Genomic DNA, 25208 nt, shown 5'->3' on the forward strand with positions numbered 1-25208 from the left:
TAACCCAACTTGGTAGGCATCAGCTCAGCTGTTTTTTGAACAAAACATTTAGAGCTTTGCAACTATGGATCAGTGTTTGTGATCAGTTTCTTAATGCAGGCCAGAGAAGTTGCAAATAAAAAAATGCCCCTACTGAACTGTAAATAATGACAACAGGAGAATTTTAGAACCATCAGATTTTACTTCTGGAAAATTTAATAACTTTCCAAAATGTATTAATTTCTAATATTAACAACAATTTCTAACATTGTTCTTTAACCCTTTTACAGCCTCAGAAAGTTTTGTATTTAAGTTACAGTACTGCAAGGCACATACACAACCTCCTCCTTTCAAATACAGAGCAGATATACTTCCTGCAATAATTTAAAAATCCGCAAAACAATTAGAAATACTACAAATTTAGCAATTTCTAGTTAAAAACTTGGTTCCTACAAGACCATGCACATTTCTTGAAAATGATTTAGCAAATGTGTATAAATGACTTTTTACATTTGTACTCAAAATGCAAACATACTGAATCTGAATAACTGTTATCCTGGAAAGTACTATAGCAGGTCATGTTTTACAATTTCAGTTATTGCCTTCATTATAAGGGTGCATCATCTCTGCTACCATTAAGGATTTTCAGACTTGAAGGAAAAAAGTATGCAATTATGCCCACCTGAATTCATTCCATCTGTCTTTTACAAGAATATGAATGAACTCTTCCTTTATTCAGTGAATTGGGATGGTGTAAACTGATTTAACTGCATTAATTAGATTTTATGCAGCATCATTAGGGATCACATACAAGTCATTTTTTAATTCTCTCTCTTTTGGCCAAACACATCTTGCTAGTAAAACAATTGGATTTAAGAGGTAGTTTTTTCCCATGATGGACTTATTTCAGATAAAACCAAACGAAACCAAAAAAAAATTAACAGTTAACTGAATAAGGATCAGGTCTCAAAAACAAAAGCTTGGTATATTTTAAGCAGTTCAGTGGTTTATAGTCCTACACAGTAGTGGGAGCGGTTTTGGAACCCGTGCAGATCTTCCTCAAAACACTAGTCTACCAACAGTACTGAATCCTCCCCCACCCCCACCACCGGTCGGTCCACAGCTTCCTGGGGGATCATTGTCATCAAATCCATTGGGTCGAAAAGAACATGTGGCAGAGGCTGCTTGTAGTGCTTGTGTCCGAGCACTAAGTTCTTGTTCCTGAAATTAAAGAAGAGAGACAGTTAATTTCTAAAGTCAAACTTTTCATATAAACTAGTTCTTATATAAATAGCTTTTTTAAAAACTAGGTAGATCACAAAAACTAGGAAAAGTAAAAATAAAGTTACACTATGCAACTGAATCTCTATAAATAGTTTTACTTTTTTTGTTTTCAACTTGCAGTGGGCTAGTACCCAGGACCAATTCCAGAAAGCAAAGTATTACAGTGAGCAAGAGTATCAGAATCTGGCCCCAAGTAACTAATAAACACGACTGAAGTTCTGATAAATACTGGTGAGATTGAATTTAGGAGGACAGTACAGACCTTATCTTCTTACAGAACCTCATGTTCAAAAGCTAAATGAAACCCATTTGTTTAAGCTGCAGCTGACAACCGACGCTCAACTATTGCAGGATATTGGAATCGCACAGGGACAAAAGAAAAAACACAAAAACAAAAAACAGATGAAGCATTAGGTGTCTGTTCATATGGTTTACCCAAGTTTTTATTAGAGGTGTTGCATAGTAGCTGTCTATAATACTAGATTTACCTGGCATTGCTCAGGTCCTTAATTTAAATTAACTTGTTTTTCTTCATTTAAATCATTGGTCTTAGGTGAAGCAAGAGGTTGAGGGGTTCCGTATACAGACTACTCCAGACACAGAGCTACCTTTGCCTTCTCATTGCAGCAGCTTGGGGCCTGGTGAGAAGCACCTCTCCATGGCTGCTGCAGCTCCAGAGGGCACAGCTGGGGGAAGAGTGCATATCCCCCAGCTGGGGCAGGTCCTAGCTATGAGGAATGCAGCAAACTGCACTTTCCCCTTGCTCCTTGATGAAGGAACAGCTAGCAATGTCCCTGTACAATTTGAGGGGGAGGGGCGGGGGACATGCGGGGGAAGCAAAGCTTCACCTTCCCCTCACTAAAGGATCCCTGCGGGGAGGTGGGTGGTGGAAGGCTTGGGCAGTCATGGGGTGGAAGAGGAGATGGTGGCATCCCTACCAGCCCCTTTCACGTGCCATGTGATCATGTAGGGTTTTGAGAAGCACTCGTTCTAGGCACATTCTATTTTCATAGCACAACCCAACCCCTACACCTTGCTTTAGATCATGGACAGAGAATATTTTTGGGGTCAGAAAAGTCAGTTGGGCTCAGATTAGCAGATTGTGTGCTCCACCCCATGGGGGGCTAGAGAGAACAGTGGGGGGGGGGAGAAGAGCACTATCATTGACTCCCAATGGGGAGGTGAGAGCCTCAAGCCCCAGGTTCCCCACCCCTGCTTTAAATTATGATAAAAAAGTAGCTTTATGCTGAATTTGGGGGTTCTAGTTTTATGAAGTTTTTCAATAGACAGGCAAAATCTCTCAATTATGTACAAAAGTTTCAGAGGAGTAGCAGTGTTAGTCTGTAAAGGAAAAAACTTAAACAAAAAAAACACAAAACACAGCAAATAGTCTTGTAGCACCTTAGAGACTAACAAAAAATGTAGATGGTATCATAAGAGTCTCTAAAGTGATGCAGGACTATTTGTAATTTTTTAAAGCTCTCTCAAATATGTAGTAGATTTCAAGTCTCATGCAGATACCGAGGTTTACCTGGGTGGTCGACAAATACCTTGGATGTCGACACCCGTGCGTCCAGACTATCGCGCTGAGCTGATCAGCTGTTTGTCGGCTCAGCGTGGCAGCCATGTAAATTTAAATGAAGCGGCGATTATTTTCCTGTCTGGTAGCCTAATCTACATGCCTCTGGCGACAGAGGCATGTAGTCTAGACGTACCCAGAGTGAGGACAGGGCCTCAAGCACAGAGGTAGGGCAGGAGCAGGGCCTTGGAGAAGGGGCAGGGCAGGGGTATTTGGGGTTTGAGGTAGATTCTGGACTGACAAATTCCAAAAGTGATCTTGTGCTTAAAAAGATTGGAGACCACTGGCATAAGAACATGGGACAGAGCCAATGAGCATGAAACCTCTGATCTTGTGTTACATAATTGCTATCATACGAGTGTTACACTGGTCCTGGGATAGGTACTTTCTGTGATGCTAAAGACTGATTGGCAGTAAGAGCAACTTAGACTCACAAAAAAATTCAGCTCTAAATTTGAAGCTATTTACCTCTCCCCCTCAATTATTAAATCTGGACTGAATGACCTACTTAATTCAGATTTATTTTGCTTTTGGAATTTTAAAACTGACACTGAACAACAGGTAGAGTTTACACAGGCTATGTCTGAGTGACAACAAATTCATCTCCTGTCACAGAACAAGAATGGAATCCAAAGTTAAGAACATATTAAATACCAAACTCTAGCTAAAGTGTTATTGAGAGATAAGAAAGGAATGGTTGTAAAAAGCTATTTCTAGAGCCTTTTACTATTAACTGGAATTTCTCTTCATGAGAGATGTATGTCTAATTGAGGTTGCAAAACTTGAACCTAGCCACGTGCTCCGAACTGAATAATGTATTGTGTTTTAAATCTTTACTTTAAAAGTTCATTATATATTTTACAACATTGCAGCCAACTGGAAGCACGAATAAATGTTCCATTGTCCTAGTGTAGAAGATTCTATACAATTTGTTTGACATAGTTAAGTTGCTTCAAACAGGACAAGATCACACACACACACACACACACACACACACACACACACACACACACACACTCCCCAGCATCTTATCTTAACACACTTGCACAAGCAGTTTAACACTATGCCAAGTGTCATATTAATTTTAAATCTATTAGTACAAGGCAAGTTAGTCACAAGAGCCGTCAAAAACTGACTTAAAAAAATTTCATCCATAATACTGTACAGCTCATTTTCCAACCTTCCCGCCATAGCAGTGAATGGAGAGGGGATAAAAAGGAAGAGAGAAATTAGTGGTTTGACATTCTATGCCAGTGACTGTAAAACTGTGCCTTTACCATGAATGTTCCATTAGTGCGCCATTAACAGAGCAGTGTCTTTTTCACGGAAGTATTTCTTGGGAAGCACTATGGGGGGCAGCAGCAGCAGCAGCACACTGATCTTCTGCAGGACCCATGAAACAAATTCTGTATAGGGAGATTCCTATATCAAACTGGAACCTCTGAACAGCGTGCCAATTTCCAATGCACAGTATAAAAGAGTTTCAAGAAAGAATCAACAATCTCAGGAAATGATATTTAGAGCAACTACAACAGAACTAATCAGTTTCATTCATGTTCATAGCTTAATTACTACAGCAGGTGCTAAAAATCCTATGGTGTAATACCTGTATGTGTAATTTATAGTAAAAAATTGCTAGTCTATAGAGAGGCAAAATGGATATTTCCCCAACTTTCTATGTAATATATATTTAGCTTATTTTAATGCTATTCAGCAGGTAGCAACACACACACACACACACACACACAGTTTGATCATCCAATCTTGGATGGATTACCAGTGGCCTAAGGACAGTTTGAGAACCTCTGTCCTACAAATACAGAAATACATTAAAAGATGTGAGTTCTTGTATAACTGTGGTGTCCAACCACTATAGTGGCTACAGCTATAGCAAACTAGCAACAATATTCAAGTCAACTCAACCAGCCAAATAGCCATATGTAGCTAGTGTGTTGGACACCATGGTCCTATAAACATATTGCACATGATGCTATCTACTGGTAAATTTGATTAAAATATTACTATTTATTCCATCAACTATTAGCACAAGCGTAGCAACATTTATGAGCTGTAGGATTTTATGATTAACCCTCAGAATGTTAAGAACTGACTACTTCAGAAATAGTGAATAACTCGATCACATTTGCCAGTTCAGGAGACTGTCACTCATCACATTAGTGAGGTTTTCATCTTACCTGTAAATACAGTTTATTATCTTTTGTAATAGCATCCATAAGCTCTTTCTGCAGAGGAGGATCTCCATTCACCCAGAGTCCATTTGCTGAATTGGCATTGAAACCACTACTACTACTCTGTTTTTTGTATAGCAGCACATAAGCAGTGTCCTTTGGAAACCTACTAGTAATTTTCTGGACAGACTGAAATGAGGTAAATGTCACTCTGCTGTCATTAAATAGAAACCACTCTTTTGACATCTCATTAGCACCCATGTCATTTTCTAAAACTGCATGAGAAAGCTCCCCTGCCAAAAAACTGCTGTGGGAAGCTAAAGCCATAGTTTTTGATTGATGGCACAGTCCTAAGGAGGGCCCTGAACCAGTGATATTTCTGGCATAAGAATAATAATGCCCACTTTCAGAAGATACACCAGAGTGCACCACAACAGAACTTAAAACATAGGGTACCAATTCAGGGCAGCATACTTCTTCAGCCCGTGAGGGCTTCAGTTTTTTAGCAAGATTTTCTCCAGTGTCAGAGAATTCAATATCCACAGACCAGCCCCTTGATACCACGCCTAAAGAGGGTGCAGTTCTTTTGACTGGTAATTCCAAAATAAGTGGTAGAGACACATTGTCCAGGATTTTGCGCCTTATATGACACTTTGGATCATATGAAAATCTGAGGAGAGTGAGAATGAGGTATTCAGGTTCCTCCATGATATGCATAATTTTCTCTGCGTTCTGTAGAGAGGCACATTTTTCACAATAATATTTGTTGTCTCCATTTAGAATCTCAGGTGCCAGAAAATAATTCAGCAAGTCAGTAACTGAGGGAGTATTTTCACTTACTGATTTCTGAGACATGTTCTTACTATCCTGAACTTGGTACAGATCAGTATCTGTAATAGTCTCAGAGCTCAGCTCAGCAGGAAGGTTATTTAGAATTCCTTCATTGATAACTGTTTCACAGCCATCATTTACTGCAAGAGAATTATCAAGTGCTAATTCTTCAACAGGACTAGATGCTACAATACTTGTTTGCACCATGCAATCATCTTTCACTTCAGAAGAATGTGTTATGCTTTTCATGTCAACATTTTCCAAGAAACTGGGAGGACAAAAAGCTAATGACAGATCTGTGAAGGCTTCTTCCTTTTGAGAAGTACTTTTGCAGTTCAAACAGCATATACTAGTCTGTAGTTTCCCTCCAAACATTTTCTCTATCAATGTTCTTTCTTCACCGCTTGTGCAAGGTACCTCAGTAAACACTTGTGCCTTGTTGGCAGTTTCTTGTACCAAGGATTCATCATTCATCATATTCTCAGATGGCTTTGCTGAAGACAAAGCTTTCAAGGTTCTCTCTTCTTCGTGCAGTCTGGAAAAAAAATTCAAACGTATTTCTGAATGTCATTTTATTCAGCTGTTAAGACTGCTTAATATAGATGAAAAAAAATGTACAACAGAATCAAGGAAGTAGGCGAGAGGTCACTTAATTTATCAACATTGTGTCAATATTTTACATATTAACTTGAATTTCAAGTGTCAATGTCACCAGAAAAGTGACCACAACTCGTCTATTACAGCTCAACTCTATATGGAGATAGTTTATGATTATTGGAATCTGAAAGTATGAACTCATGTCACCAAAGTTCAAATTAAAAAAAAAAAAAAAAAGAGAGACATGCTATTTTAAGATGCATCTATTCATTCTGAGTGATTGGCCCTGTACAACTGATTAAGAAAGCTAATGAATGTATTATTTACAACAGTGGTTCTCAACCTTTTCTCTGAGCCCCTGTGAACGTGCTATAAAAACTGCATAGCCCCCCCGTGTCACAACAACTTGTTTTGCATATGAAAGCCAGGGCTGGCATTATAGGGTTAGCAAGCAAGGCAGTTCTATGTGGCCCCATGTCACAAGGGGCACCACAAAGCTAAGCTGCTCAGGCTTTGGCTTCATCTCCATTTGATTCAAAGGAAAGTTATGAATCCACAAGTCCTTACTTTCAGATTAGTGCTTAATCAAATCCCTGTTACAGAATGGGGACCCAAACCTGAATTTTCCACACCACAGGCAAGTGGTCTAAAGGATGATGGATGGAAACACATATGTTTACTGCCCTGAAAAGCCTTTCCTTGGGCCAAAACTATTAGGCCAAATTGACAAATAGTTCTGAGTCAACCAAAACTTTTTTGGGGGAAAAAAAAATACTGGTCTGAAAAATTTCACCCACCTCTATTCAGAATATCTATAAGGCAAGTAGGTATCTAGCTTAACAATGTATACACTGAGACACAAAAAAGTAGACACAAATAAAGAGTACACACAGCATATGCATCACTTAAGAGGCAGTGTCAGGAATAGAATCCAGACATCTTGACTCCCAGTCCTGCACTCTAACCATTGGATGATCACTCAATTAAAATTAAGCATCCTACAAGCCTACAGATTACTGTTAACTTAATCAATACCATACCTCTCTAGCAGAAACCTGAGATATTCTGAGCAGTCTTGCTGGGATCTAGGAGTAAACCATGGCGGCCTGGAAGCCTCAAAGAAAATCCGAGGTGCATATGCCTCCCTCTGTCAGAAGTAACAACAAAACAGTAAGCTAATTTATACAAATTATACTAAACAACTTGCGACATTTTAAGCTTTTTACCATTAATACATTTATAGTGCATTTTGTTAATGATTCACAACAAAAATACCTGGTCCTCCTTTCTTTTGCTATTTACCCTCATATTGCTATACCCTAAAGTAATGTGCTTTTTAAATTAAACTATATAAGTGGCAGGAAAAATAGAGCTATTTTCTTCTCTCCAATAAAAAGTTGCTTTAAAAGCTGATCTGCAAAGTTATTTAAAGATAAAACACAAATCTGTATTGCACAAGACCTTATATTTTACCTATGCAAGCTACCTTACCCAGCTGAATGTTTAAAATTACTTGAGGTCTAGTTTTAGGGTTACAGTTCAAGAAACACCTTCATAAAACTCTCATCTTGCCTCAAGAAGACTGGCACAAAGAAATGGCCCCGAAAGAGGGAAAAAAAACATATGGACTTCCTTGAAAACACAACTAATATTTGTCATGTTGTAGCATTGGGTACAAAGAAACCACATTAATTTTACACTTAGTCCCAGCTCTTAGTATCACATCCACACTTTTCAAAATAAATCTCTCCTAGAGCAAATAATGCCTCTGCATCATCAAGCCTCATCCGTCTTGAGTATTATGGCAGTTTTAAAAAGCGAGATGAAGTTGACTAATACATACCTGAGTATGAGCCAAAAAAGCAAAGAGATGCTGTAATTTTCTCATTAGTGAATTGCACCCATTCAGATTCAAAGATAATACATGTCTCCTGAAACTGCAAGGACAAAGACAAGAATGTGTGTCCATACAATTTTTTTAAAATGACAGCAACATGGTATAATTCATGCAAAGAGAATGACATTAATTTGACAGGGAAGGCCAAAATATATACTGCCTACTTATATGCACAGTGGTTACTTCTCTAGTATTTTTGGTTTTTAATTAGAAGACAACTCTAGAACAAGAGATTACTTCTTGCATACTATTTAAAGTTTAAGAACAGAGGAGCACACCAGAAGCATTAAAATCAGACAAAATAGTTTTAGTCTCAATATTTAATAGTATATCACAATTAATTTCAACGTCACTACAGTTTGGGGGGCGAGAGGTGCGGGGGGGGGGAGGGGAAAAAGGAAAAAAAAAAAAAGACTTCTTGGGCCTGGAGCTTGCATGTAATATTGCAGCCCAAACCTAATTTCAGAGACTGAGGAAACTGACAAGTACTGACTAAACTGCTACTAAAAAGGGGTATACATTACAACTTGATACTAATACTTCTCTGAAATGTATACACAAACGTGTAATTGAATTATGACTGTCAAAATGGTATCCAAGCAAAATTGTATGTTAACACTTTCCTATATGCTCACACCATACATAATTACTAAATGCAGGAAACTCTTATAAGGTTATTAGGAAACATGTAGCCAAGACCATTTTAATAATTATGCCTTTCACAAAATACAGTGTGAATTAATTTGTAACTGATACAGTTTATTAAGAGAGTCCTATGGAATACCAAGGACAAGGTTTACACTTACTCTGTAGCCATAAAAAGTGCTTGAATAACACTGTTCATATAACACGTATTTCCTAGGTTAATTAGACCTGTTTTCCCAGTTTCAGATTTTCCAGAAAGTCTAAACAAACAAGATGGCAAAGAACTGGATTGAGAAGTCCAGGCACTTTGATTGAGAATCAACTTAATCTTGTCTTCACTGGGTTTGGGCAATTCCTATAAAAGAGAAACATATTTAAATGCCATTGGCAATATGTTTGTTTTTACAACACACTTTTCATCCAGAAACATCTTATATATGTTCCCTTTCCTTGCCATTTTGCATGTTCCCCCTTCACTATGATCCCCCGAAAGTCTAGAAGATGTGTCATGCAGTTGCCTTTGAAACTACTGACAATACAATTGTTTGTCCAATCATGAAAGGATCATATTGAGTTGCACGAGCAACATAAATTTCTCCTGAAGGAGCATTCTGTCAACTTTCATGATACTGCAGGCCCCTAGGTTTGGGGGTTAACTTTGATCTGGATGTTCCTGCTATCTTTTTGCCACCAAAAACGGTCTCTTAAGGAACATGTTAATAGCATAACATAACATCCCCTGTTCTGCCAATTTAGAATGCCAGATTCAAATGAATCCAACTATAAAGAACACCCCACAATCCAACTCAAGTGTAAACCGTGTTTTCTCTCTCAAAACAGGAAGGACTATGTCCATGCATAGTTTCATTAATTGCAAAGCTGTCAATACAAATTATATTTGAAAAAAAAAAATCACTTCTACCAACACTTAAATACTTTATATTACACATTTTACATCATATAACACGTATTTCCTGAATACGTGAAGACAGAGAATGTTAAGGAAAGAGAGCATAACACATGACCTATCCACAGAAACATCAAATTTGAAGTGTTAGACAAGTGTCCAGTGTACTGGGCTTGTGCATGTGCACACCTTGCTCTACAATTAACGTCAAAAGTGGAGACATATGTTGCTTCATCTCAGCAAAGAAACCCACTTGCCAGTGAGGCATTTCTCCTGGCACACACATTTTTCCTCCGCATTAAGTACTTCTTCCCTTCTCCCCCCACAACTAACAGTCACTTGTCCAGAAACTTGCTTTCCTGATTTCTTTATGGCATACTTAGTGTTTCAACTCAATTCCCATATTCGAGAGTCCATGTTTAACAGCTTTCCATATCTTCCGTAGGACAGTAGCAAATTTCAATGCGGCTTTTCTGTGCTGTGAGTAATCCAAGTGAGTAAATGGATTACAACAATAGTATTTCATCTGGTTGGGCAGCACACAAACAAAATCCCCCTATTTCAGCATGTTTGTGTGACTCACCAATGTGTGTCACCATCTAATGTAAGAGAAGGGAATACAAACTGAGGCATGACCCTGAAACAGTCTTATGAGCCGTGTACTAGTTTGCATTTCAAAGAAAACAAGTAAAAGTGAACCTAAACCAAGGTCCATGGATCAGCCAATAAAAACAGAGAATTCAAAGTTACCATTGCTTGCATATTTTAATGATCCTACTCGCTTTCACCTCCAGATGAACATGCTTCACCATTCATCTCCCCATTTCTCCCCATCCACCAACATCTTCATCCCACTACAGCACTTTCAGTGCATCTTAACAAAATATGCTGAAATTCTACTTTCGAGATTGTACATTTTGTAAGTGAAATTTGTGCAGTCTGCTGATTTACAACCAGTTTGACTTTTGTTAAAATATAAGTCACTATTTTGGTAAAGAAAAGTTTGAGTGGCATGGAGATGGCACTCAGCTCTGAATAACGCTATGCAACTTAAACACCTTATTAGCAACTGGGAACAGTACTAAAGAAGCCCTCTAGACAGAGCAGTCTCCTACTCCCACCCCTCAGCAAAGATAAATCATTTATTTTAAACAAACAGCTTCACCACAGGGGGGAAAGTGTTTGTACAGATGAAAGGGAAGGATTTAATGAATTATAGGCTCAACCGAGATTCCTTTCAAATAAAGCAAATTAGGAATAATACATACCACTTGATATACCTATTTCCTGTAAGAGCAAGATGCAGTCTCCATAAAAGAGACCACACATCAGACAGCTGACTTTTAAAAAAGCCAAACCCCAAGTCCATTCTGTTTTGAAAGGCAGCTGTCTGTACGGGTGCATCTACACAGCCCCCTTAACTCAAAATAAGATACACAATTTGCATATCTTATTTAGAAATAGCTTATTTTGAAATTTGGCACGTCCACACAGCACCCAATTTCAAAACACTATTTCAAGCCATCTGTGCAACGAGGTTTACAGGGATGGCGAGATAGCACACCCGTTATTTCAAACTAACAGGCAGCTTGTGTAGACAAGGAGTGGCTATTTTGGGATATCTCTTACCCCAAAATCGCCATGCAGTGTAGACGTAGCCTATGTGCTGGAGAGAGGTTGTATTAGAGAGGTACTATACATAGCAGCATTGTAAACTTAAGGCACCCAGTTTTGTATATTTTTCATATGAGCGTGCAATGAGATGCTCAACAGTGACATTAGAACAAGAGCAGAGAGCTGATTATTTGAAACACATAGAATTAAATAAGCAAAGATTTTCAAAAACAGGAGTTAACTTCAGGTTATTTTTAACTCCTGTATCTTAATTAACTTTGCATCTTACTAACCATACAGCCATTTTTACTTTAAAAATTCATTAGTGCACAATGCTAATGGACTTTTCCCTGTACATTACAAGCACATCTGCAGGTCATACACTAATGATTAATTGCTTTCATCTTGACTAGTGCTTTACAATCAATACTTAACTCTGTAAGATCAAAGGTTTCATATCTCCAAGAAAGCACTCCCACATTACCATACCTTAACAGCTTCCAGAATAGGTTCATAGAGTTCTGGAAATCCTGAATAATGATACATCATACAGTGTATCAACTCAGTCAGCTGCACTAAGAAAGCTGTACTAGAAGGCAGGCCATCATTTTTAAAGGAGTGAACCAAATTGACCACGTGTGGAACAAGCTAAATAAAAATAAAAAAAAATAGTTACAACAATTGCAGCTCCTATTTTGGAATGTCAAGAAACTAAGTTTCATTATTTAATGTGATCCATAGTTTCCAGCTATGTATCAGAAAAAAAATACACACTATCCCAGTTCCATCCAACATGTGCAAACATTTATTTTTCAGAAAAACTTAAAAAAAAACAACAAATAGACTTAGAAAAAACCTTAAAGGCTAAAAAAACATGTAGATGGTATCATGAGCTTTTGTGGATACAACCCACTTCTTCAGATGACTGAAATATTAGAAGTCCAGATCCAATGGACATTAATTAATGGATCTCCAAGTCACCATTTGTTTCAGACCAATTCCACAAGCCAAATATACAGGGAAGGATTGGAACTTAATTTGCAAGTTTAATTCTTATGCAAGTGATATGAACAGGAACAAGAGCTGGTTCGCACACTATCTTCCACATCCTAATGATGTAACCAACCAACCCAACAATGGAGGTGCTAGTTGTTCTTATCAGCGTCTTGTAACTATTTGAATCATCTACTGTCTGTCTCTCTCTTTCTTTTCATCTTCTTTTCCCCCCTCCTTTTTCCTTTCCCCCACCCCTTCCCTTATTTATTCTTGGATCTGGACTTTTAACACTCCAGTCATCTGAAGAAGTGGGTTGTGCCCATGAAAGCTTTGATACCATTTACATGTTGTGTTAGTCTTTAAGGTGCTACTACTCTATTCATTGTTTAAGTTTTCCTGCTACAGATAACTCGGCTACCCCCCTGAACCATGTATTTTTCGGTCTCCTCTTAAGTACATTTATTTCAAGTTTTGAAGCTTTAAAAGCAGACATTCTGAAGCATGTCCACAATTTCGGTAATCATTTTAACAGTCAATTTCAATCTTCAGGCTTTTTTTTTTTTAAAAGGTTACTTTTTGAATGATAGAATTTTGTATCTATGATGTTCAAAATGCAGCTCACTCATTAAGGGTACTATTTTTACATGGTCATTGTTATTTAGTCCCCCCCACCCATATGTATCCCATATTTCAATCATTTTAGTAATGGGAGGTTTTACCTTCTTCTTTTGCCTGGTGCTCCCCATCCATGGGGAGCCAGGGATGATACAACTGGAAGTAAACTCTGGACCCTTTTACTTCCTTCAACATCACTGTTTACGAATCATTGGAGCTCAAATTCTGCCCAACGTTTCAGTCACACCACTTAAAAATGTGACAAAGGAATAACTGAGAACAAAGTTTGGCCTGCATATTCTTTACACACCTGCCAGTACAAACCTTAAAAGGATCACAGATGAAACATGAAACTCTACTTGTCATTTTCACAAAGAACCCCACTACAAATATTACAGGTGGTCCACTTTAACACAACAGCTGAAGACTCACACAATTTAGTAACTTACCAAGTGAAAAGCTTCTGGAGAATGCTGAAAACTAAGCAGCATATGAGAAAGAACAGCCAGAGCTCCAGGCCTCACAAGAGGAAACCAAAGTCGATTAAAAACCTTAAATAAAACAAATCAGACATTTAACAAAAACAAAACAAAAAACCCACCCAACTCTTACCGCAGAACAGAAGTAACTTATAGGTTTACAAAGAATATTTTGAATAAATACAGATTTGCTATGCTACAACCAAACTCTACAAGAAACATTTATATTCTTCTACACTGGGTATAAAGCAATAACATTGTGGCAAAAAAGGATGCTCTGAAGCTGCACAGAAATTAAATCCTCCTCACAATGTTCTCATCCCACATACCAGTTCTATCTTAAGTAGAGTAACATCGATGAGAATAGTGAATTTCTGGACTGCAGCTAGACCTTTCAGCAAAGCAATCACCCATGTTTCCACATGCTGAGCCAGAGGCCAAGACAGCCAATCTATCATTCTGAAAGATGAAGCAAAAAGGACAAATACACATTAAACTCTGATTTCAAGGACTCTACATATATTTATAATAAATAGTTAATCACACATTGTTCTAAATGAAGCAAGTTTGTGTGGAGGGGTTAAAAAGACATGTCAATTGATATACCAGTCCCTGTTTAACTATGCATATGGCCCTTATGTAGTTAAAATATGCACACCAAATTGCAAAATTTAATCTAATTATGAACAGTTTCTGTAAAAATATTCCTATTCATATTCTGATTCAGTCAATTTGTGGTTGAAGCCTACAATTAAAGAGAAAGCAAATTGGCATATGACGCGGTATCACATGACCTTATTAATAAACTAGGGAAATACAACCTAGATGGGGTTATTATAAGATGGATGCATAACTGGCTAGGTAAAACCTACTCTGAGAAAGTTTAACTACTCACAATCATGCTGGAAGGGTATAACAACTGGGGTTCTGCAAGGGTCTGTTTTGGGACCGGTTCTGTTCAATATCTTCATCAACCATTTAAATCATGGCAGAGAGAGCACAATCATTAAATTTGCAGTGATACCAAGATGGGAGAGATTGCAAGTGCTCTGGAGGACAGGGTCAGAATTCAATGTAGACAAAATAGAGAAATGGTAACTAGAGACTGAGGGGGGATATGATAGAGGGATATAAAATCATGAGTGGTGTGGAGAAGGCCGAAAAAGAAAAGTTATTTATTAGTTCCCTAAATAGAAGAACTAGAGGACACCAAATGAAATTAATGGGTGGCAGGTTTAAAACTAATAAGAGAAAGTTCTTCACACAGCATGTAGTCAACCTGTGGAACTCCTTGCCAGAGGAGGCTGTGAAGGCTAGGACTATGATAGAGTTTAAAGAGAAGCTAGATAATTTCATGGAGGTTAGGTCCATAAAAGGCTATTAGCCAGGGGATAAAATAGTGTCCTTGGCCTCTGTTTGTCACAGGCTGGAGAAGGATGGGAGGAGACAAATCGCTTGATCATTGTGTTCAGTCCACCCTCTCTGGGGCACCTGGTGCTGGCCACTGTCGGCAGACAATACTGGGCTAGGTGGACCTTTGGTCTGACCCAGTACGGCCGTTCTTATGCTCTTATTAGACTTCATCCTATTTACATAAGGACAAATGCAAAGTACTCCACTTAGGCTGGAACAATCAGTTTCCCACATATAGAATGGGAAGTGATTGTCGAAGAAGTATTGCTGAAAGGGATCACAGTGGACCACAAGCTAAATATGAGCCAGTGTGATCCTGTTGCAAAAAGCGCAAACGTGATTCTGGGATGCATTAACAAGCGTGTTGTGAGCAAGACATGAAGTCATTCTTCTGCTCTACTATGTGCTGATTAAGCCTCAGCTGGAGTATTGTGTTCAGTTCTGGGCACATTTCAAGAAAGATGTGGAGAAAGTCCAGAGAAGAGCAACAAAAACGATTAAAGGTCCAGAAAACATGACCTATGAGGGAAGACTGAAAGAATTGGGCTTGTTTAGTTTAGAAAAGAGAAGACTGAGAGGCAACATGATAGCAGTTTTCAAGGATCTAAAAAGGTGTTACACGGAGGAGGAAGAAAAAATGTTCTCCTTGGCCTCTGATGATAGGACAAGAAGCAATGGGCTTAAATTGCAGCAAAGGAGATTTAGGAAGTTTTTCTTAATGTCCAACCTGTCACAGTAATTAGGCTCTGGAATAAATTGGCCAGGGAGGTAGTGGAATCTCGCTCACTGGAGATATTTAAGAGTAGGTAGGATAGACATTTATCAGGGATCACCTAGACCAGTATTTCTCAACCAGTGATATGAGTACCCTTAAGGGTACTTGAGAGAAGTCCGGGGGAATACGTCAGCACAACTGAAATTTGGAGAAAACGGAATTTGTTTTAAGTTTTACAGTGCTTTATTATTTGTACTTTTTACACCCAAAAAAGTCATTGCCCGCCCGGCTACGATTAAGTAGTTTAAACAAATGTGTTGCAATGGCAGAAAAAAAATTGTGTGTCTGAAAACTGTAGGTACTTGGGGTACTTGTTTGGGGGGAGAGGGAAGAAGGCGTACTTTATAAAAAAGGTTGAAAAACTCTCATCTAGACAGTACTTGGTCCTGCCTGGAGGGCAGGGTACTGGACTCCATGACCTCTTGAGGTCCCGTCCAGTTCTAGCAGTCTCTGATTGTACTCTTTTCCAACTTGTATCCAAGCCTAATGTCTACACTGACATTGGTATACAGAGTTCAGCCACTATACATGTAACTACCTGCTATAGTGCCTGTAGTAACACAGACTGTTTCCTACTGCAGCATATAGCAACATGCTGCAGTGAAGGAGGATTTTACACTGCTAAAAATGGGAGTGTAGACATGTGAAGCACAGCTTGAGTATGCGGCGAGTCTATGGAGTTTTGATGTGTAGGACACTTCACACACCAAAGCTGTGCCTTAGTGGCTACACTGCTATTTATACCTGTGCTAGCTGGGTGAGCAGTGTCTGAACTCGACACATTGCCATAAGGGTAGATGTAACTAAAAACCATGCCTGAATGGTACCCATGTTGAATTAAGATGCTAAATAAATATGTAGTCCTTGTGACCGTATGTGCTTCTGAAATATAAAAAAACCCAACTTCCTCAAAGTTAGCAAAAAACAGGAAAATTGAGGATGGCTGCATACTCCTACTACAGAAAGTGTCATCAAGACTGTTTTTTGCAGCCTTACGTTAGCCATATGCTGCCTATGTTATAATAGGTCTTCTCACTTGCAGTTACATGTATGGTGGAGAGAAGATATGCTAAGGAATTTAGCAGTATGAATCCAGACGGTATGACAAAGATTAATAACAGTGTATAAGAAAGGCAAGTAATGTACAAGTTTTTATATCAACATCTTCTCTCAAATGACTGTAGAGAAGATTGTTTTGTATCCTTAAATTTCCCATGAAAATATAGTCAAGACAGCTACATTGATTAGAACAACTGTGTTCTAGGATCATTACAATGCTCTACTGCTTCCTGAAAGAATAAAATTCAGGTCTGTCATATGTTCACTAGAAAAAAAAAATGCTTTTATACTGTTCTGATCACTCCTCCAGCTGGTCAGATGGAAGGTTGCTGCAACATGTGGGAGAAGACTAGGGAAATGTTAAGATACATTTCCTCACTTTTCTCCTAACTTTCTTAGATGGGGGGACTACTCCATGTAATGAGGATTTGACCGCTAATGAAAATTAATTCTGCTGTTGTGATCATTCACTGTCAGGGAACAAGTTAACTGCATAGGCTCTCTCTGTATTAAGGTCTACATTTGGCACCATCCAAACTAGACAGAACCCTTCTACATAGGGTGCTGCACAGGGGTTGAGGTTTTATGCTATCCCTGTTATTTATACTATGAGCTTTCAAGTATTAACAAAGAAATAGGTATCTGATTCAATGTGTAATTTGAATATTTGCAAATCTTCTTTTCACAGTTTGCAAACCAAACACTGCAGAGTTGTTAGTACACAAGAACATAGTGTCATGCACTAAAGCAATAATTTAGGAATAATTATCGCTATCTTCAAAAACAGTACACCTAGCAAAGTAGTACTTTTTTTCAATAGAGCATCAAATACACACCCATCAGCAAATGGTCTGGACTTTAGATAATACTTAGTCCTGGCATGAGTACAAGCGACTGGAGTAGCTGACTCCTTTAAGTCCCTTCCAGGCCTACAATTCTGATTTTATAGTATATCAACTGTAATGTGAACTCAAAACTAGATACTGCACTAATTACAGAACTAAAAATGAACTTCAAATTTTAACAGACCTTACCTAACACCTAAAATTTAATTTATAAGCCATTTCTACAGGTTTACACAGTAAACTGAAAGTCAAATCTGACTGAAGTTCAGCATCCAATCCATCAGGAGTTAATTCACATACCTTCACACCTGAAAAACTGACTGAAGCACCTACAGCAGGGTGGAGAACAGAAGGCTGAAGGGCCAGATGCAGCCCGTGGCTTGCCTACGTCTGGCCCCTGATGCTCAGGGCTCCCCCAGAACTGGGGAGCCCATGCTGGTAAGGGGTGGGGATAAAATCTTGGTTACCACAATCTAATGGCCCACTGAGATGAAGACCACTTTTCCGACCCACTCACTACTCTCTAGGTTGCCCATTGCTGCTCTAAGGGCTTGTCTAGTCTTGTGCAGCCTCAGACTGATTTTAATGCAAGTCCGTGGCCCCAACCCAAAAAAGTCCCTCACCCCTGATCTACAGTCTGCCATTTTTAAAGTTTATAGACATAGAATCATAGAACACCAGAACTGAAAGGGATCTCGAGAGGTCATAAAGTCCAGTCCCCTGCCCTCACAGCAGGACCTACCACCATTTAACCTGCTCTTAAATATCTCCAGCGATGGAGATTCCACAACCTCCCTAGGCAATTTATTCCAATGTTTGACAACCCTGACAGTTAGGAAGTTCTTCCTAATTTCCAGCCTAAACCTGCCCTGCTGCAGTTTTAGCCCATTGCTTCTTGTCCTATCCTCAGAGTCCAAGGAGAACAATTTTTCTCCTTCCTCCTTTTGACACCCTTTTAGGTACCTGAAAACTGCTATTATGTCCCCTCTCAATCTTTTCCTTTCCAAACTAAACAAGCCCAAGTCTTTTAGTCTTCCTTCACAGGTCATGTTCTCTAGACCTTTAATCATTCTTGTCACTCTTTTTTGGACCTTCTCCAATTTCTCTATATCTTTCTCGAAATGTGGTGCCCGGAACTGGAAACAGTACTCCAATATAGTCCTGATCAATGCAGAGTCGAGTAGAAGAATGACTTCTCATGTCTTGCTCACAGCACTCCTGTTAATGAATCATATTTGCTTTTTTTTTGGCAATAGCGTCACCCTGGTGACTCATGTTTAACTTGTCATCCACTATGACCCCTAGATATCTTTCTGCAGAACTCGTTCCTAAACAGTCGCTCCCCATTCTGTATATATGAAACAGATTGTATATGTCCTTATTAAACATCATTTGATTTACCTCAGACCATTTCTCCAGTTTGTCCAGATCATTTTGAATTATGCACCGAAAAAGGTAAAATGTAGGCACTACAAATAAAGAGGATTGTTTAAGCATGTATTGCCCATCTTTTGACTTTTTACCTGGAGGGCTTGCAATCTGTGGGGAACAGAAATAACAGAGCCTGAAACCTGAGTTTCAACTCTCCCAGTTTGCAGTGAGGAGAAACCTAACCTTGGTATCTATTTGTATGGTGTCCAACTTACTATTTACACACTATACTATGCAGCACTCTTAAGGCAGTGATGGGCAACCTGTGGCCTGAGAGGTTCTACTTGTGGCTCAAGAGACATTTTGTTTACTGCTGCCCATCTGCAGGGTTGACAGATTCTGCTGGTTTATGTCCATGTAGTTTTTTCCTACTGCTATTACTGAAGTGACATGCACGTAAAGCAACGACACGTAAAGTGAGGTGAATGCCACTTGCCCACAACATTACTGTGAGAAATAGGCACTTCCTCTGCATTCAGAGTATTGCTATGGTTCAGTCAGCACACCCTACAAATTCTAGGTACACAAGTGCAGTGAGCAAATCTTGGTTACCACAATCTTGTGGCCCACAGATGAAGACAGACCACTTTTCTGACCCTCTCATTACTTTCTAGATTGCCCATTGCTGCTGTAAGGGTCTTGTGTAGTCTTGAAATGCTACAGCAGCAAAAAAAAAAAAACCTCTTCTGTGCTATCTATGCTAGAGCTTAGATTAACTTAATTACACCACTTGAGGTGGATTTTTAACACATCTTAATGATGGAGCTATACCAAACTAATTTTCTAGTGTAGACCAGGCTTGAATCTTCTTGAAAAAAAAAACCCCACAAGAACTCCATCTGCATTACCACATTAATGATTTTGCTCATCAGTAAATGTTTCAGAACCATCTCTCTATAGTCATATTTTTGTGACAGGCTTCCTCCACGCTAAAAACAAAAGCCTCCTTTAAAGTAGGCAGTGCAGGCTTACCCTAGGTTCCCAGGCAAATGTCAAAACTGAGGCCTGGTAGATGAAGACAGATGTTAGGACTAATTTTAGACTATTGGTTAAGGTTTCCACCCTCACCCACCCAGATAGAAGCCAGGATAGGCATGGTCTGGTGTCAGAAATAATGACAATTAATATTATGCTTCCTCTGACCAACGTAAGTGAACTTCAGCAGCCCCGCAACAGATCTTAGGATCTGGTAAAAGACACAAGGCTCTTGCCTTGTTACCAAGATGAGAGGATTTCTTTGCCCCATTTATAAACCTGCTTCACAGGAGAAATCCTTCGAGCCAGTTCTATGCCTGATCTGTGAAGCCAGAAGACTTAAAACCAAGTTTATGGTTGAAGAGACAGCCAAAGCAGGATAACTGAAAATAATTAAAATGAAAAGTAGTATCAAATGCCAGGGCTCCCCCTCCCCCCCCATCCACACAGGGAAAAAAACCCAGCACTTCACATTAGCTCTCTTTCACAGTTAAGATAAGAAGGATTTTAGTGTTCTACTCACCTTCAACAAGAGCTGCCAGGTTAGAGCCCGTGAAAGAACACTTTCAGAGGACTATTTTCTTACAACAGAAGCCCTTCTCTAGTTCTGGCAGTTTTCTAGATAACTATCATTTACATATCTGTAACTTTAACAAAGCCTGAAATGCAGTAACATGGCATGTTAACATTTATAGTCCTCTCAGGACCCCTCCCTCTCAATGCTTAAACTGGTGACAAGAAACCTGTGGGCCAACTGACACATGACGTCCTTCCTTCTGACAATATTCAATCAAGTAGAGCTGCATAGTATTTGAAGATGAAACCATGAACAGTCCACTTGAAATCCTTATGAATTTTCAACAGGCTTTCAAAGTGTAACTTGTCCTCCAAATTGTCTGCCCTCCTCAAAAGAGGACAGGACACAGATGGGAATGGGAAAAAGGAAACAATCCATCGAACAACCCCAATATGTTACTTGTGAAGGAGGCTGATTCACTCAACATGAGACCTATGCCCTGGAAGATTTCCAGATTTATCGTATTTCCCCAAATCTAAAAGGGCCACAGCAAGCTTCATCTCCATTTCCGACAGGCATTTACCCGCTTCTTGCCATGCCAAAGTATGATCAGGTCACGTTAACAAATAAGGCAAAAAGAGTTCACTGATTATATTTCTGGGGCATTAGAAATACAAATTCATGTAAAATTTCAGATAGTGCAATTTAATATTTAGATTCTCAATACATTTTTATGGAATTCAAGTGGCAAATAACTTTACAAAAGGTATGAATTAGAAAAAAAAAGCGTCTCTCTTTTTCTATGAGAAACAGTACCTGCAGAGAGCTTGAGTCATACTTGCATCTTTTACATTTGGATCTGTGGTAAGGCTCCTGATGAGTACTGTAATCATCTGTAATGGGATATGCTGCACAAGGCTTGCCAGTGCAACAGAAGGCTCAAATGAAGTATCTATAACAGTTGAACAGGACATCTTGTAAAAAACAGAAACAGCTATGTTTTACTCCTAGCCTACCCTTCTAACTGCTGCAGTAAAGTGTTAAATTGCTGCCATATCCTGCATGAGGACAAAATTACCTTAGCATATACAATGATAAAAATCAAACTGAGACTAACATTTGAGTGGAGAACACATTGAACCTGTGAGACTATTTATTCATTTGCCTGACAGATGTGAAGGAAAGTGTCATGCTGCTCAACACATCATAGGCCTATTTTATTTTGACAGGCTAAGACAAATTGTGCTCTTTAGTCCAAGAATAAGCCACAGAAGTAGTTTAAATGAGGATGTTGCATCAAGTGTTAATAATTGAATCAGGTTTAGCACAAATAGGTTATATCAACAATTCTTGGATGGCCACACGAACAATGTTAAGGACTAGTCGATTCCTCTCCCCCTTGCTGCCTCTATCAGATAGAGGCAGAAAAAGTGGAGGGCAGGGGAAAGGGATACTTCAACTTTGAAGTGCCACACAGAGCCTGTACCAGGGCTCCGCCGCCCCTTTGAAACGCTGCGGCAATTGTGGAGGCACACTGCTGAGCCAGAGATCAATGGAGTGGCGCTGCCCCTTTGAAATGGCACCGCAGCATTTGTGTGGAGCCCAGGGTCAGCTGGTGAGTCCCCAGTTGACCTGGGCTCCGCATGACATTTCAAAGTGGCAGTACAGCATGGAGCTCGAGGTCAGCGGGGGGCTCTAAGTCACCTGCTGACCACAGGCTTCAAAGGTGGCACCCGTGTGCAGCTCAGAGTCAGCGCGACTTCCCGCTGGCCCCCGGCTGCATGAGGAGTTCTGCATTCCTCCTTTGAAATTTCACAGGGGGAACGCGGAAGTGTCTATTGACTAGTAAATTTTGATCAAAATTCCATCAACTACTTGACTAGTAAGTTACTCAATATTTAACATTCTTAGGCCACACGTTTCTGCAAGAGCTAGACTTAAAATATCAAGATTCTAGCCCTTTCAACTGCAAACACAACCTCTACATGTGAGCACATATACAGACTCATTTTTAAAAGTACTGCATTTATAGATTTTAAGGTCAAAGGAGACCATTATAATCATCTAGTCTGAGCTCCTTAACACCATAAGTCATTGAACTTCACCCAATAATACATGGGTTTATGTATGAATATACAATATTTGTGTGTGTCAAACTTTCTAATTAGCAGTCATGCAATATTTTGAAGTTTTACAGCCTTAACTATCAGAAACCTTCATATGAACAGGGATTGAAGACATATCTTGAACAAGAAAAGAGGATTAAACACTTTCCCTCCTAAACTAAGTAGTAACTAATTGTTAAAAAAGTCAAGTCAGTTGGCCAAAAAAAGTTGACAATTATTAACTTTTACACATAGTGTATAAGAACACACAATACACCAAAAGCCATATTAACAATAGGAATATTACATTTCTAAAAGTAAACACTTTTTCCATACCACACGTTCATCCTTCTAAATTCTGGGCAAAGAAAGAGCATAACACCTTCTATTTGTAAAAAGTTTACCTGGATACAAGAGGGTGAGCATTAACTCAGCCTCAGTGGCCAAATTGCAAGCACCAGAACATCATTGTTTCTACACATTCATTCTGCTAGTCACCTCATACAAGAGCCTCTTATTCCCCCCCCCCCCCCCCCCACCACCACCACCACAACAATCCCCCCAAGCCTGGTAGACTCCATTATCTGACGCAGGCCACTTTCTATGGGCAATCTCTTCACTTTAATAAAAGGGTCCTTTATTACCATCTGTCATAGCAGCAGCTAGCAAACCCCAGCCTCCCTGTGATGTCAGCACTGGGCAAGTAGATTGTGTCAGGGCTTTTTGCAAATACTCGTTGTAGTTTTGTCACATGCCCACCACGCAATCCTCTCCCACCGTTCAGTTCTCACCTGTGGAGGAGATGACCGCGAAAAGCTCCTGCAGGGAGGGCAACAAGGTGTCGGGCTCGGCCTTCCAAATGCTGCGCAGGAGACTACTGACTTGGGTGACCTGAGACACATAGAGGCGCAGCTCGGGCTCCTGGCTGCCCTGGCTCTGGAAGTGGGCCATGCTGCGCACCAGCTGCTGGCAGAAGGCGAGCGAGAGCTTCCTACCGCGCGGCAGGCACTGCGGGAAGTCGCCCAGCAGCTGACACAGGCGGGCGCAGAGAGGGGGCGCGGGCCGCTCACACACCATCCGCAGCGCCTCCACCTGCAGCAGCGCGAAGAGCTCCAGCACCGAGGGGCAGCTGATGATGAGGCGCAGCCCGGCTTGGATGTAGTCCAGGATGGCGGGGTCGCGGCTGCCCAGCCCCCCGTAGCCGCGCTGCAGCAGCCCCAGCACCAGGCCGCGGTTGAAGAAGGCCTCGAACTCGTCGCGGTGGAAGCGGGCGTAGGCCTCCAGCACCTGCCGCCCCACCTGCCGCTGGAAGAGGTCGGGCCCCTGCAGGATGAGCCGGGTGCTGAGCGCGAACATGGCCCGGCACTGGGCCTGGCTCAACGGCGTCTCCGCCGACTCCACCACCCGCCGCACGATCACCCGCTTCACCGGCAGCGGGTGCGACGAGCTCACCAGCCCCTCCAGGATCTTGTCCATGGCGGGCGCCGCATCGACCGGACCCCTCCCTAAGCCCCGGGGCAGCCGCGCCTTCCTGGCCCGCGCGTCCGGGGGTTGCTCAGCATCGAGCCGGCGTCGGGCTCCCCGGCCGGGACGAGAAATAGAGACTCTCCGCGCTGACCCGGAAGCAGACCGGCGCAGGCAGGAAATAAAAGTGAGAAGGCCGCAGGGGGCCTAGCAACGCGCACGCGCCAGCCTGCCTGCGCCTGCGGCGTCATTGCCGCTATGCTGCCCAATCACAGGGGGCGGGGCAGGATAGGCGTGAGATGGGACGAGCGTGTGGGCGGGGCTGAAGTTGCACGTGTCTGTTGCCTGGAGCGAGGCCCGGCCTCGGCTGCTGGGGCGGTTTTGAAGTCGTGGGGGAGGTGCGCAGCTCCCCCCAGCTGTGCCCTCTGCCCAGGCTCACAGAGTGCCTGAGCCCACTGGGGCCCAGTTTTGAGGCAACTTGGAGCCATTTTGTAAAACTAGGCAAAATGCACAAGAGATGAGCTTTTGCGTAAGAGCATCCGTGCCAGTGTAGACGCTCTCTTGCCCAAGAAAGCTCCGATGGCCATTTTAGCCATTGGGCTTTCTTGCACAAGAAATTAATGTTGCCTGTCTACACTGGCCTCTTGCGCAAGAACAGTTGCACAAGAGGGCTTATTCCTGAGAGGGAGCATCATAGTTCTTGCGCAGGAAGCCCTGATTTCACACATTAGAACATCAGTGTTCTTGCACAAGAACTCCCCGCCAGTGTAGACAGGCAGCATGTTTTTGTGCCAAAGCTGTTGCTTTGGCGCAAGATCGCGCCAATGTAGACACAGCCATAGAGTTTGATTCTATAAAGAGTCTGCACAAAGTACTGTGGAATTCATGTGCCCAGTAAGCACAGAAAACCACCAATAGTTTTTCACAATGTTTAAACCTGTATCATGCCATTTATGAATCACAGTTAATTGTAAGCCCACCACTAAACGAAAAGTTGTTCCACAACTGCTGA

The 25208-nt window shown here is 40.7% G+C and overlaps 1 protein-coding gene across 3 annotated transcripts; it reads right to left on the minus strand.

Moving 5' to 3' along the window:
* Positions 1-807: 807 nt before the first annotated feature.
* On the minus strand, positions 808-24439 carry USP38 (ubiquitin specific peptidase 38). Of its 3 annotated transcripts, none has more exons than XM_075929889.1 (10): positions 23524-24439; positions 21444-21579; positions 13942-14071; positions 13583-13684; positions 12012-12170; positions 9163-9356; positions 8303-8396; positions 7500-7606; positions 5038-6397; positions 808-1200 (listed from the first exon to the last, which is right to left on the minus strand). In XM_075929889.1, the coding sequence occupies exons 1-10, from the start codon at positions 24206-24208 to the stop codon at positions 1039-1041; spliced, it is 3129 nt and encodes a 1042-aa protein (XP_075786004.1). In that variant the 5' UTR covers positions 24209-24439; the 3' UTR covers positions 808-1038. The 3 variants fall into 3 exon arrangements, with proteins under 3 accessions (XP_075786004.1, XP_075786005.1, XP_014433389.2); XM_075929890.1 differs by lacking the exon at positions 23524-24439 and adding an exon at positions 23137-23173; XM_014577903.3 differs by lacking the exon at positions 12012-12170.
* Positions 24440-25208: the final 769 nt, after the last annotated feature.

Source organism: Pelodiscus sinensis, chromosome 5, assembly GCF_049634645.1.
Source record: "Pelodiscus sinensis isolate JC-2024 chromosome 5, ASM4963464v1, whole genome shotgun sequence".
NCBI classification, from domain to species: Eukaryota; Metazoa; Chordata; order Testudines; family Trionychidae; genus Pelodiscus; species Pelodiscus sinensis.

Coding starts and splice junctions, on each gene's coding strand:
- USP38 (XM_075929889.1), bottom strand. CDS start 24,208: ATGGACAAGATCCTGGAGGGGCTGGTGAGCTCGTCGCACCCGCTGCCG. Junction 21,580..23,523: donor CGCGGTCATCTCCTCCACAG/GTGAGAACTGAA, acceptor CAACTGTTATAG/ATACTTCATTTGAGCCTTCT. Junction 6,398..7,499: donor CTCAGGTTTCTGCTAGAGAG/GTATGGTATTGA, acceptor TTTTTTTTCCAG/ACTGCACGAAGAAGAGAGAA.